Source organism: Dipteris shenzhenensis, chromosome 30, assembly GCF_047967505.1.
Source record: "Dipteris shenzhenensis isolate YYH24624 ecotype China chromosome 30, Dip_SZ_1.0, whole genome shotgun sequence".
Lineage (NCBI taxonomy): Eukaryota > Viridiplantae > Streptophyta > Polypodiopsida > Gleicheniales > Dipteridaceae > Dipteris > Dipteris shenzhenensis.
The window spans coordinates 34,328,546-34,342,460 of NC_141625.1; the positions used below are offsets into that span (position 1 = coordinate 34,328,546).

Here is a 13,915-nt window from a genome sequence, read left to right on the forward strand (position 1 = left end):
CTTTAAAAGATATGCTCTAAAAGATGTCAAGAAGAATGATTTTGCCTTATGAGTATATATATCCCATTTATATACCCCATTCGGATGGGTGTTGCACTAACAAATCTAGGTTTGAATGCCTCATGTAAAACTATAAGAAAGTGAGCAAAAAATAATAGGCTCCTATGGTTAAAAGGGTCCTTTTGTGAACTTTCTCCGATAGTTTTATAAAAAAAGTGCTTATTAAGTTTTCTATTTCAAATTGCCATGTATGGAGATAGTCTTATAAAAATTGCCTTCTAATAGCTTAAAAAATAATATGTTCTCTTTTGCATCCAAAATTGCTCACTCTTGTGAGCTCAATTTATTTAAAATTAATTAATTAACACGATATTTAAAGTGTTATATTAATTAATATTAAAAATAGGCCCATACAATAACAAGCTTGTTCCAAATTAAGATATGGATGCAATATTACTCAAAGAAATATTTTAAGTAGTCCTCCCCTAGAAAGACTTTCCAGTCATTTGATCCACATCTAAATAATACAAGGAAGGCATAAAGGAAAATGAATTCTAGAGATCAAACTTAGTCCATTATTTTGAGAAGAAAGGTAACTATATTAAAAGTCTTGTATAAATTTCCAAATCGACCATTTTATTATTAAAAATAAGAGTTGCAACATAAAACATCATGAAAACATTTACGTAAATTGTGTAACACACATCATCATTAAAACATACACGTAAATTGTTTACAATATCATGAATACATATACCAGTGCAGAATGAAACAAGAGATGTAATAACACACAGCATTACCAAAACGTACTGTAACACCTAAATTGCGGGCAAATCTCAAGACAATATGCCTTGCAACATCTCAAAAGGCAGTCAAATTTGTATAGTTAGGATTGTTTAAAATTTCTAAAAATGCCTTAAGAGCTAAATCTCCCTCACATGTGATTGCCCTCACCTCTTGACAAGGTTCCAAGTTAAATACAGATAACTCGAATTCACTCTTGCTCTTCTATCATCCAACCTCTTCACAGAATTTTAGTGGATGTACATATTCCTCAAAGCGAATAAAAAACGATTCAATACTCTCTGTCCCCCGACACCAACCCCCCTACCCCATTTCCTCCGTTTGAGCTCTTACAGGATATGATTCCAACAAAAGAATTTCAAGGGACCTGTTACAACGGATTGCACACTTCACCAAAAGCTGCGAAGATCTAACTTCTTTACAAAGAGTGGATACGTGTGATTACAGGTTCCCGTTATTGGGTTTGTAAGCTCGATTGAGCACATGGAAGCAGCGATATTGACTTCGGTCAATGGGGCGGGAGGAGAGAATAGTTTCCTGAAAGAACCATGCCATTAATCTGATTCACATAAACGATTCATGGGCGTCGAAGGGTTGGCATGATCGACAAAAAAAAATAACGGGGCAGAGATTTGAGAGAGTTTCGGCAGACTTTGTGGGCAGACAAAGACCCAACCTACGCGAACCTGGTGTAAACCACTATGCACATAGGATGTCAGACGTTGGCTCAGTTGTGCCGGCCGCCGAGTACCATACATTTTCTGCTGCAAATACGAGCGGTTTTTCTTTCATGCTCGCGATAATCATCATGATTTACATGATACACAAGCTCCTGCAACTGGGACAGTAAGGCGAGTCCCTAGATATCATAATAAAAGTATGGCAATGCAAGCAGACCATGGCAGCCATGCTTGATTCGTTGCTGTTGCTGCAATGATTCATTTGAAAGGAACGGCCGAGTTGAGAGTCGGCTGATGATGATGAAGAGCCTTTTGCACTCAAACCCCAGAGATCGCGAAGCTCCCCGACACCGCTGTTTGGAGCAGGCAAGCGCATCTCCAAGTCGGAACCGAAGTTTGAAGCCCTTGCAGTATACACTTCTCGAGCTCCAGATCTTTGGCTGCACGCCTGACTCTTTTGGAACAGGTCCCCCCCAGCCGACGGAGCCGGAGATCTCGATTGCAACGGTTGTTGTTGAAAGGCCTTGCGAGGATCATCACGAGTCTTTGTTCGAGTAGCCCAATCCACATAATACATCTCGCCGGACTGCAACGCCCGCAAAAGTTCGTTATCATTGAAATTTACATACAACTGCAAAAATCTTCAACTGAAATCAACAGAACACGGAAGAACTTAGTACTCTGTTACCGTTGAAACGTACACACAACTGCAGCAGATTGAACCTGAAATGAACGACGGGACACAGAAGAAAAGTAGCAGCAACAAAAGAAAAGTTTACCTGCAAATCGAGGCACTGTTCCCATCCGGGCGGCAAGGGACCTTGAGGTCGTAATTCCACCCAAGGTTGATGCAACTTCAGGTCGGTGGCAACAGCAGAAGCAGGCTGTGAAGCTGAGCTACTCGAAGGAGTGTTCCACTCTCGTTTGCGCTTGCGATCCGCATCCGGGGACAAGGCACCGGCCTCTTGCCAGCAACCTTTGAAATTATCCATGGCCGGGCTTGACTGCCTCCAACGATGATGCACCACGAGACTCGTAGTAGCGGTGGAGGCAGTCAAGCCCAGAGAGAGCTCGGCGTCGACGTGCAGATCCATGGTCCAATCCACATTCTCGTTTCCTGCACAAATTGCACGTTCTGTGGAGCTCTTTCTGCTTGCCTTCAACACCCCTCAACGACTCGGCTTAATTAGGACGTCGGTTTCACTCACAGCTGATCTAGTCTAGATGTGAGTATTTCATTTCTGTCAGATCCAAATAAAGACCGCAACCAGTACACTATTTAAGAACACGGTTGAGCCGTTCCTGATGAATCTGGTTGCAATTTTCAAAATGCATTGCTACCACTCTGGACTCTGGAGTGTGGAGTGTGGATTGTGGGGTGTGGACTGTGCAGTGTAGAGTCTGATAGATCTGAGCTACACACATGCCATGCACATACATGCACATGCACATGACAACGGCTGTCTCTGAATTTTGAAAACCATTTTTTGGAAAAATATTAAGGGTCTGGGGAAGCACGACCTTTGCCCTGACTGCGAATCCCAGGACCTTTGGAATGGCTAGGAGAGAGCATTCCCACGTATCGCCCCTACTAGCTCAACGCCCATCGTCTCAACATTTCTGAGCATTTTCTAGCGACAATTCCCACCATGGATTTGCTCAGTGGCAATGAAATATCTCTGACAATCGTCCCTACAATAGCAATATATGAGAGGTGACCTCGAAATCCTACTGGATGCAAGGGAGCTGGCCCCGAAATGCCCATGGGGAGACTCATTTTTCCCGTCTCCCCTGGGGCACTGTAATGTACTTTGTGGTGCCTTGATTTTCGGGGCAGCTAGTGGGAACAAGGTAAGCTTTCCAAAGTTTTGCCATAAAGAGGCATTTCCACTCAACTGGCGGTGCGCGGGAATGCTCTCTAACACGGTGAAAATATGACCGGTTGTCGCTTCTTGTACATCAGTCTGGACACCTTCTATCCCCCTCTACGTAGATAAATCGTGAAAGGTTATCGACAACAAGCGGTTCAAATGAAGTGTTGCTCCAGTGCTAGAATCTATAGCTTGCAAATCGGAGATGCCAGACAGAGGATGCATTTATGCTCACTGTGGATTAATGCATGTGAATAAAACTGCATCGCCTCCAGCTGCGCATTAATGCCTGAGTGTGCACTAAGCCTCACAGGACCTCCTCGCAAATACTTAAAAGGAGCTCCCTGCGAGGCTACCAAGGCTGAAATTCTAGCACCGCCATGCTGAACCCAGCATGGCCGTAAGAGCAGGCCCCATGCCTCAACTACATCAAATTGTTTCCTTCGTCTGCTTGCTATTCCAACAAGGTAGGGATCCCAATAATGCTCTGCCTTTTGGAATGTTGTAAGTGTTAGTGATACATTTGCATTATGTGCAAATGTATGCAATGGTTTGGTCTATCCAATATGCAATTGAGGTATGTGCTTGTTTATTGGAGTCGTCAAGGTTGCTCCATATATGGCCTAAATAAGAGTTATAAGTTGTTGGTCTTTTGAATTATAAGTTGAAGCGAAAGTAGTCCATCATGATTTCTAGATTTGTCGATTGTGGTGTTCTTTGGGAGGTATCTATGCTCAAGCCACCAAACTATGGCCTTGCTTTCAACAAGGTAGCACAATCACTAAGTCCCCATTTAGAGAAAATGTAAAGTAGCTTGGATAAATATTACAAAAAAAATGTCTAGTCACTTGTTGAAGAGAAACAAAATGTGTAAATTGGAAGGAAAGGAAAAGAGAAAAATATATGTGAAGGGGAAAGGTAGATGACTGAAAAGAGAGGAGAGAAAAGAGATGAAAGAGGGGATGGACCATTATTAAGTATGAGTGGAAACTTGGCCATTTTCTCAAGAGATCCTCACTTAAATACTATCACATGCTTTTCATAAAGGTGGTGTTATACAAGCTAAATGATAAAATAATTCACTACCCCTCATGTAAGGCCAAAAACATGATTCGCACAAAGTGACAAAGTCATGTAGGATCTCCACAAAGAGACAAAAACCTAAACTTAAAGCTCATTACAATGGCCTATACTATCACTAATCCTAACATTAAACAATAAATAACTAGTCAACTTGACCAAATGCATTGCAAAAAGTGGGATGGACCTAATTAGTACAAAGTAATCAAGTTCATCACTCAGACCCTTGCAAGGCCAAAAAGCAGAGACCTGCAGATCTTGTTGGTCCTCATGCCTTGGAAATCTCAGCATGTAAAGCTTGTTATTGCAGAGCAAATCCTCTACGAAGTCCACCTGCACCAGTCCCTGTGTTGAGAAACCATGCTCAACATCATGTGATCATATGTGCATAGCACTAACCCAATAGAGTGCTATAAAGGAAAGGGTTAGATGCCCTAACCCTAACCCTAACCCTAAAAGGGTTTGTATATATTCTACATTTTCAACTAAATCTAGTGTACAGTTAGCCATTTGTGGTGTGCTCTCTAGCTGTGCGCTCTCTCCTCATCTCTACTCTTCTCCTCTCTCCTTTTCATATTTTGTCATTCTTGCATTCCATTGATGAAAGAGGATTTCCATTCACTTGTTAGAAAATTATGTCCATTGTGTTGAGAGAATTTTCCATCTATTATTTTCGGTCAATTCATTGTGAGCTTGAGAGTTCATTATTCCATAAGAGAGAGAGAGAGAGAGTTCTTTGAGTGTTTCTTACTCAATTTATTGAGTTCTGGAGAGATTCAGATAGCACCTTCATGAGTCAGCTAAAATATGTTGACAGTCTCCAAAAGAAGTTTCATATGGCACATTGCAAGATTGCAACCACTCCCATCGAACAAAGTTTAAAACTTACAAAATATTCAGAAAAGCCTACCGTCAATGACAGGTACTATTAGCAACTCATCCGATCTCTTATATATCTGACTATCACACGGCCAGATATCTATTATGCAGTAAGCTTACTTGCACAGTTCATGGCAAATCTGAAATAGTCTCACTGGCCAAAAGAGTCTTGAGATACATCCAAGGTATAAGACAATTTGGGATAGAATATAGAGGAAGTCATTCAAGGTTACATGGATACTATGACAGTGATTATGCTGGAGATCATGAGACCAAGAGATCGACACAGGGATATGCATTTTTCCTTGGTCAAGGTGTTGTATCATGGTTGTCAAATAAACAGCCAGGTGTTTCTTTGTCTTCGACTGAAGTAGAATATAGAGCACTCACTACAGGTGCATGTGAGGCTATATGGCTCAGAAGACTATTGTAAAAAATAGATTACTTTGATGAATCAACGCCAACAACAATATACTGTGATAATTAATTGGCTTAAGCATTGGCCAAGAATGTAGTATATCACTCCAGGACAAAGCATATTGATGTCAGAGAGCACTTCATCAGAGAAAGACTATTACTTGGTGACATCACACTGCAGCATTGTGATAGCAAAGAGAATGTTCATACCAAACCACTCGGTAAAGAGATTTTCAAGAAGCACCGACAAGCTCTTGGTTTGACGCAAATGAAGGACATTCGCATTAAAGGGGTGTGATGGAATGTAATGCTCAGTCCTTCTTCGATTCCCTAGAGTCATCATCTTGAGGAAAGGCCTACTTCATGATGTTGATCTTGAGGGAAGGTGTTGAGAAACCATGTTCAACATCATGTGATCATATGTGCATAGTGATCTCATAGTAAAGGTCCTCGGGCGGGGTAGTGGCAAAAGCAGAGCTACAGTGAGCGCTTAAGGAGCAAGGAGTAGCAGAGGGAGTGGGATTTGGGGTGCCTCTACCTGTGAGTAGAGAGGGCAAAGGACCTGACTGGAACTGGGTCTCATGACAAAGTGGAGACCTATAGGGATGTGAGTGTGCTGAATCTTCTACATCCCTCGAGCCACCACAGCAGCCTCGACCCTTACTACTCTTTATGGACCTACGATGGGTATGCCTAGGTGATGACCCCTCGATCAAAGGGGCTATAGGGGACGGTTGTCGAGTAAGTCTAACCGTCGATGGCCCTGATCTACCCCCAAGGGGTGTAGGAGAGGGAATAGATGAGGTCCTCAGAGAATAATCTCATTGCATCCGCATTGCTCATGGATGTGACAAACTCCTTGGGACTCTCGATAAAGCCATGGGCTACTAGCAAAGGAGTTCCCCGAGGGGTAGTCATAGTGCTAGACCTGAGAGGAGTCAGCCTAGGGGTGGTCACACGGGTAGGCCCCTTAGGAGTCAGTTGAGTGGAATCAAAGTCATCTAGAGAGTACAGATCATGACATCGCCTCCTACGAGGGTTTTTGTACTCTCTAGATGTGTGACGTGATGCCATGTCTAATTTGGGGGGATTGGACAAACACAGACACAAACACGAAAACAAGAACAAATACAAGAGTGGCTAAGAAGTGGAAAGACAATTTACGTAAAAGACAATTTATTACTTGAAACTCAAATTCAATTTACGAAAACTATGAAAAGACAATTGTTTACTTAAGAAAATTTATATCCAAAAGAGAGAAGGAAAAGAGAGGAAAATATAGGAAAAGAGAGAAAAAGAGAGGAGAAAAGAGAGGAAAGGAGAGAAGAAAAGAGAAGGAAAGAGAGGAGAGGAGAGGATGAAAGAGAGAAGGAAAGAGAGGAAAAGAGAGAAGGAAAGAGAGGAAAAGTGACGAGAAAAGAGAGAAGGAAAAGAGAGGATTAAAGAGAGAAGGAAAAGAGCAGGGAAGAGAGGAAAAGAGAGAAGGAAAGAGAGGAAAAGAGAGGAGAAAAGAGAGGAAGGGAGAGAAGAAAAGAGAAGGAAAGAGAGGAAAGGAGAGAATGAAGGAGAGAAGGACAAAAAGGAAAAGAGAAGAGAAAAGAGAGGAAAAGAGAGAAGGAAAGAGAGGAGGAAGGAGAGGAAAGGAGAGAATGAAAGAGAAGAGGAAAAGAGAGGAAAGGAGAGAATGAAAGAGAGAAGGAGCATGCTTCAAATATTTAAAGATTTAAATCTTTATATCTTTAAGCATATGCATAAAGCTTTAAAGGTTTAAGTATACGCATAAGCATATGCTTCAAACCTATATGCTTCCCCTCCCCTTCCTTTTCCTTTGTAATGTTAGTATATGAAAATCGTCCGAGGATGTATGGACAAAGGGTACCGGTATGCATATAACAACAATATAAAAACTCTAATGATCCCACTCATAGAGAGAGGAAAATTCATACCCTTCCTCAATGTAAGCCCTTACTACATCCATTTTTTTTCAAATGATCTCAACGATATATATAGTAACCATGAGAATCATGTGTTGGCTTAATGAACATGTGGATGGGGATGAAAACTTGAAGGAAGCTAGCCAAGATAATGCTGCAGCACGTGGAGAGGGCACCAGTGGGGGATGACGATAGTGGAGAGGGCATCATTGGGGTTGACGATAGTGGAGAGGATGAGGATGGGAGCAACGAGGAGTAGCACTAGATTCTACCCATCTTCTTATTGATGGACATATGGAGATAGTTCAGACTTGTAAATAGTATCAAATTTTTATCTCAAATGATGTAATAGTTTGATGTAATAGGACAATTTTGTACTCAACAAATGTAAACAATATAGTGTAATACAAACCTTTACAAAAGGGCTGATTAGGGCTTGTTCAAGTCCTAATATACCCTTAAAAATTTTTGACCACAAATTTTAGCATTGAAATGCTCGAGATTTTTACCAGCGTCGGTATTACCGTCAAAAAATTATTATCAGGGTCGATATCAACTCTAGGTTTGGGAAAGTTTTATTGTTACCAACATCAAAAATAGATTTGGGAAAACTCTAGGAGTGTGGATGTGGCCATCAATATTAACGTTTCTATTACCATCATAAATATTAATATCAACTGCAATTTCGACTAAAATTATGACGTTAATATCGACATTGTCTTTTCGATGCTAATATAGACTTTTTCAATGGATTCTCGATTTAGAAAAAAAAATAATGTATTTTCCATCAAAAAAAGCGTAAAAAATGAGCTGAACTCTTGTAGTGTCTAAATTCAACCCAAGTGATGGGTTCACATGGATTCACTTTGACCTGTACATGAGATTTTCACCACAACTTTGCACATCATCTGAACACTGCCGGCGGTCAAAGAGATTAGAGGAGCAACGAAGGGTGAAGGAACACTTGGTCAACTATGCTTTGATGACAGAGGTGATCCGTGCTGAAGAACCCAAGTGTCTTGAAGAGGCACAAGGTGATGACAGGTGGATGGAGGCTATACAGTCAGAGTATGGCTCCATAATGAAGAACAACACTTGGGACCTTGTGGATCGACCACCAAAACGCAAGGTCATCGGCACCAAGTGGGTGTACAAGACCAAGTACAAGTCCGACGGCACGTTGGATAAGTACAAGGCTCGGCTCGTGGCAAAAGGATTTGCACAAGTACATGGTTTTGATTATCAAGATACTTTTGCTCCCACAGCTCGACTAACCACAATTCACAGTGTTTTGGCTTTAGTAGCACAACAAAGTTGGCGCATGTTTCAGATGTATGTAAAATCCGCCTTTCTGAATGGAGATCTCAAGGAGGAGGTATGTGAAGATAGTGGGAGAGAAGGAAGGAGTCTCACTTGCGGCTTTCTCACATACACAATGGGGAAATACACACAAAGGTGGAGGCTGAAAACAATTTTTCTCTTCTTAGTTATGAAAGCCAAAAAGAACTCTAGTACAAAGAAATAGAAGAACCCTATATGTGGGTCTCAAACCAAACTCAGCTAACTAAGCTGGCATACTAACTGAGCCACGAACTAGAGTACATAAGGATAGCTGTCATCCAGCTATTATTCATGGGCAGTGTATCAACTGCATCTGCAGCTAACAAGTCGGTGACATAAATGCACAATGATCACCCTGGCATATCATGAGTGGAGCTCGATATCTCAACACTCCCCCTCGAGCTCAATCCCAATTCCTACACACCAAGCAAGTCTCTGAACTTGCGCAGATTCTTTGCACCCAATGCCTTCGTGAATATGTCAGCTACTTGATCCTCTGTGCTGACATAAACTAGATCAATAAGACCTAGTAAAACCTTCTCTCGCACATAGTGATAATGCACCTCAATGTGTTTGTTCTAGCATGATAGACTAGGTTATTTGCCAAGTGTATATTGCTCATGTTGTCACAATAAATGACAACTGGCCCATCTGTAGACTGATGTATATCATGAAGTAGCTTATGCAACCAAGCTACCTCACATGCAACCATTGTTGCACCCCTGTACTCAGCCTCTGTGCTCGACAAGGCAACTGTAGGCTGTTTCTTGCTGCTCCAAGTGACTGCAGGACTCTTAAAAGAGAATAGATATCCAGTAGTAGATCATCTATCAGAAATACTACCAGCCCAATCAGCATCAGTGTATCCATGCAAATGTATCTGAACCCTAGTCTCATAAAATAGTCCATACTGCAATGTGGACTTCACATACCTAAGTATGCATCTAGCCGCATCCAAATGCGGTTTCCTTGGAGCCTGCATAAACTGACTTACCAATCCAACAACATAGCTCAAATCTGGCCTGGTAATAGTCATATAAATCAAACTTCCTACTATGCGTCTGTACATAGTAGGGTCTTCCAGAAGCTCACCTGCATCTGTACTTAGCTTCACATTCTGCTCCAAAGGAACTGAAATAGGCTTACAGCCTGTCATCCCATATTTGGACAGCATGTCCAATCCATACTGCCTCTGCGAGAGCCGTATCCCACTTGGTGATCTAATCACCTCAATGCCCAAGAAATAACGCAGCTCTCCCAAATCCTTCATCTCAAACTTCTACTTCAATAGCATCACAATCTTTCCTCCCCGTCTATAGCACATTGCGAGAGCCTCTCCTCCCTTGATCTTGAAATCATGACAATTGGGAGCTCCTCACTCGCTCTTCAAAAGCCCAATTTGTATGCTCTCAGCAACTTCACCAGGTTGGTACAGGAGGTGAACATGGAGGAGGGATAAATAGTCTATCAAGGTCAGAAGATTACCATCACTGAAAGCGTGATTGAAATGTGCAAGGCATTCCTAGAGGCAATTTGCAAGCACACTTCTTCGAGAAGCAATGGAAGGGATACGATATTCTAGATGTATACCCCAACGCTCAGATTAGGAAAGATGGTGGAGTCAAGCTTTCTAGCTTGCCAACAGATCTCCAAGATGTGCTAAAGAAGACAATGCACTTCTTTCCTGATGCGAGAGAAACCACTTGTCACAGAATTGGTCATGTGCTGCACCATAAACAGATGCTCATTTCTGTCATCACCCTCTCTACTAGAAGATGCATAATTCCCTTGCTGCAATTTTCCATTCATGATGTCATTCTGCTTTTTATAGTAGTCTTTAGCCATATGACCCATTTTACCACAGTAGTACCATTCAACATTGCTGTTTGCATTTTGGCCTCTCTGCCATCCACCTCGACCTCTTTGGCTCCCCCTGCCTCTAGGGTTAGCACGTCCTCCTCCATAAGACTGGTTTTCTTGAGTTTGCTGCATATTCTGATTTCTACCACGGCCTCCAGATCGGCCTGCTCTACCTTTGCCTCTACCTCTTCTAGCATTTAAGTAGAAGACAGTTTCTTTTGAAGTTCCTCCTAAAGAAGATGCACCACCACCATTTCTCTGCTCTTCAGAAATTAGAAGAGCAAACAACTCCTCAAAATCAGGAAATTTTTTAGGGACGGCAATGGATGTCCGGAACTGTGCATAATCCTTTCCTAGACCATTCAAGGTCACAGAAACTAAATCATCATCTTCCACTGGCGACCCAATGGAAGCAAGTGCATCTGCAATTTTCTTCACCTTCATGTGGTAGTCATTGATGCTCATATTTTCTCTCTGCACATTGTGCAACTCCTGCTTGAGCTGCATTTTCCTGGCTTGCATATTTGTGCTGTACATTTTTGCCAAAGTATCCCATTCCTCCTTTGGCGTACTTGCATCCTGAATATGCACAATCATAGAATTTGAAATACTGATAGATAGCCAGTACATAACTTTTCTAGCTCTCTCATGCCATCCTTTAAATGCCTGCATTTCCTATTGATTGGGAACATTAGGAAGAACTGGTTCTTCTTCATTTCATGTAATGAACTCCCAATAGCCTTTTCCCATAAGGAAATTCGTCATTCTAAACTTCCATGCTTGGAAGTTGTTCTTGTCAAGCTTTTCAGTGACAATCTGTGAAAGAGAATCAGACGCCATTATAGAACACTGCAAAATATTCTGTCACTGCAAAAAACACAGCTTCTGCCTCACAAGGGCAAATCTGCAAAACTGACGAAAGTGGTATTTGACCACACAGTCACTTCCTAGTGACGATTTTGCATGAACAGGCAATAAGGATGATTCCGTAACTCCCAATATCTCTGTGCACAGGCATATGATGCAATTTTTGTGGCAACTTTTCACCGACCTGTAGAGCAGTGGTCGCACAACAAAAACATGGCCTTTTTCTTAGTGCTTGCGGAGAACTTTCGCCTCCAAAACGGGCCCCGAAATGGCCTTGAATCAGAAAAATAAAGTCATATACTGCCCTCTCGCCACACCGCGAAGGGCGTCTCCACAATGCACTCTTGCACTTTTTGGCTGTGCTACCTGCAGAGATTTGCTCCCAAACTCAAAAAAGGAAAGCAACACTGGTCCTCTTACCAGGACACCGTGAACTTGGTTTGCTTTCTTGAGCTCCTTACCACGAACCAGGCTCTGATACCATGTGAAGATAGTGGGAGAGAAGGAAGGATCTCACTTGCGGCTTTCTCACATACACAATGGGGGAATATACACAAAGGTGGAGGCTGAAAATAGTTTTTCCCTTCTTAGTTGTGAAAGCCAAAAAGAACTCTAGTACAAAGAAATAGAAGAACCCTATATGTGGGTCTCAAACCAAACTTAGCTAACTAAGGTGGCATACTAACTGAGCCACGAACTAGAGTACATAAGGATAGCTGTCATCCAACTATTATTCATGGGAGGTGTACCAACCGCATCTGCAGCTAATAAGTCGGTGACATAAATGCACAATGGTCACCTTGGCATATCACGAGTGGAGCTCGATATCTCAACAAGGTATACGTGGAACAACCACCAAGTTTTGTGATCCCCGGTTCAGAAGGTAAAGTCTGTAAACTGAAGAAAGCACTTTACGAGCTGAAATAGGCCACATGAGCATGGTACCAGCAGATTGATGCCTACTTTTTGCAAAACGGGTTCAGGAGGAGCCCATCTAATGCAAATTTATATATCTACAGAGAAGGAGGCAGGTGTATGATCGTGGTCCTTTATGTGGACGACCTTATCATAACAGGGAACCATGAAGAAAAGATCTCGTAGACAAAGCAGTTGCTAAGAAGAGAGTTTGAAATGACAGACCTCAGACTGATGCATTTCTGTTTGGGGATTGAAGTTTGGCAAGAGCCAAAGCAGATCATCTCACAGCTGAAGTATGCTGGAGGGATACTGAAGGCATAGAACCACCAGGTTTTGTGATCCCCAATTCAGAAGGTAAAGTCTATAAACTGAAGAAGGCATTTGGCATGGCTGAGTGCAAGATAGTTGGCACCCCTATGGAGGTTGACATGAAGCTCTCAAATGAGGATTCATCACCACTGGTGGACAAAGCAAAGTACAGAAGGCTTGTGGGCACTTTGATTTACTTATGCAACGCGGCGGGACATCAATTTTGCGACTGGTGTACTAAGCAGGTTTTCCAATAAGCGCCAGGAGAACCATTGGAGGGCAGGGATGCGGGTGCTGAAATACATCAAAGGCACACTTGATGATGGCATCACCTATACTAAGGGCAACACCTTGATCGGATTCTGTGACTTGGATTGGGCAGGAGACGTGGACAGCAGGAGATTAGTGACAGGTTACTGTTTCTCACTAGGATCTGGAGCTGTGTCATGGGTCAGCAAGAAGCAACCTACAGTTGCTCTTTCTTCTACAGAGGCTGAGTACAAAAATCAGCATGTTTTGCTTCTTGTGAGGCACTGTGGTTGAGGAGGATTTTAGGGGACATGGGTGCAATGCAGAACAAGCCTATGTAGTTATCATGTGACAATCAGAGTTGCATGGCAATTGCCAAGAACCCGGTGTACCACGCTTACACAAAACACATTGAGATTCAATATCACTTTGTACGTGAGCTCATCATGGATGGAGAGGTCAACTTGGTGTACTATCCGACTACAGAGAATGTTGCGGACATCTTCACGAAGGCTCTTGGAAGAGACTTGCTGGAGAGGCATCTTCATCGACTTGGCATTGGGCTAAAAAAGTAGTTCACTTACGGGTGGACATTGAGGGAGGGTGTTAGATATCAATGCTCCACTCTCATGTAACTACATAGGAACCAGCTAACTCTACTTGTAAGCCCCCCCATATGAGGAGAAGGCATTTGAGTAGCTCAGTT

General features: G+C 42.3%; 1 protein-coding gene across 2 annotated transcripts; it reads right to left on the reverse strand.

The window, feature by feature from the left end:
- Positions 1 to 1,128: 1,128 nt before the first annotated feature.
- LOC147882022 (uncharacterized) lies at positions 1,129 to 2,678 on the reverse strand. 2 transcript variants are annotated; one of them, XM_087402064.1, is made up of 2 exons: positions 2,264 to 2,678; positions 1,129 to 2,070 (listed from the first exon to the last, which is right to left on the reverse strand). In XM_087402064.1, the coding sequence occupies exons 1-2, from the start codon at positions 2,576 to 2,578 to the stop codon at positions 1,618 to 1,620; spliced, it is 768 nt and encodes a 255-aa protein (XP_087258190.1). In that variant the 5' UTR covers positions 2,579 to 2,678; the 3' UTR covers positions 1,129 to 1,617. The 2 variants fall into 2 exon arrangements, with proteins under 2 accessions (XP_087258190.1, XP_087258191.1); XM_087402065.1 differs by having other exon boundaries at positions 2,052 to 2,131.
- Between the last annotated feature and the right edge of the window lie 11,237 nt (positions 2,679 to 13,915).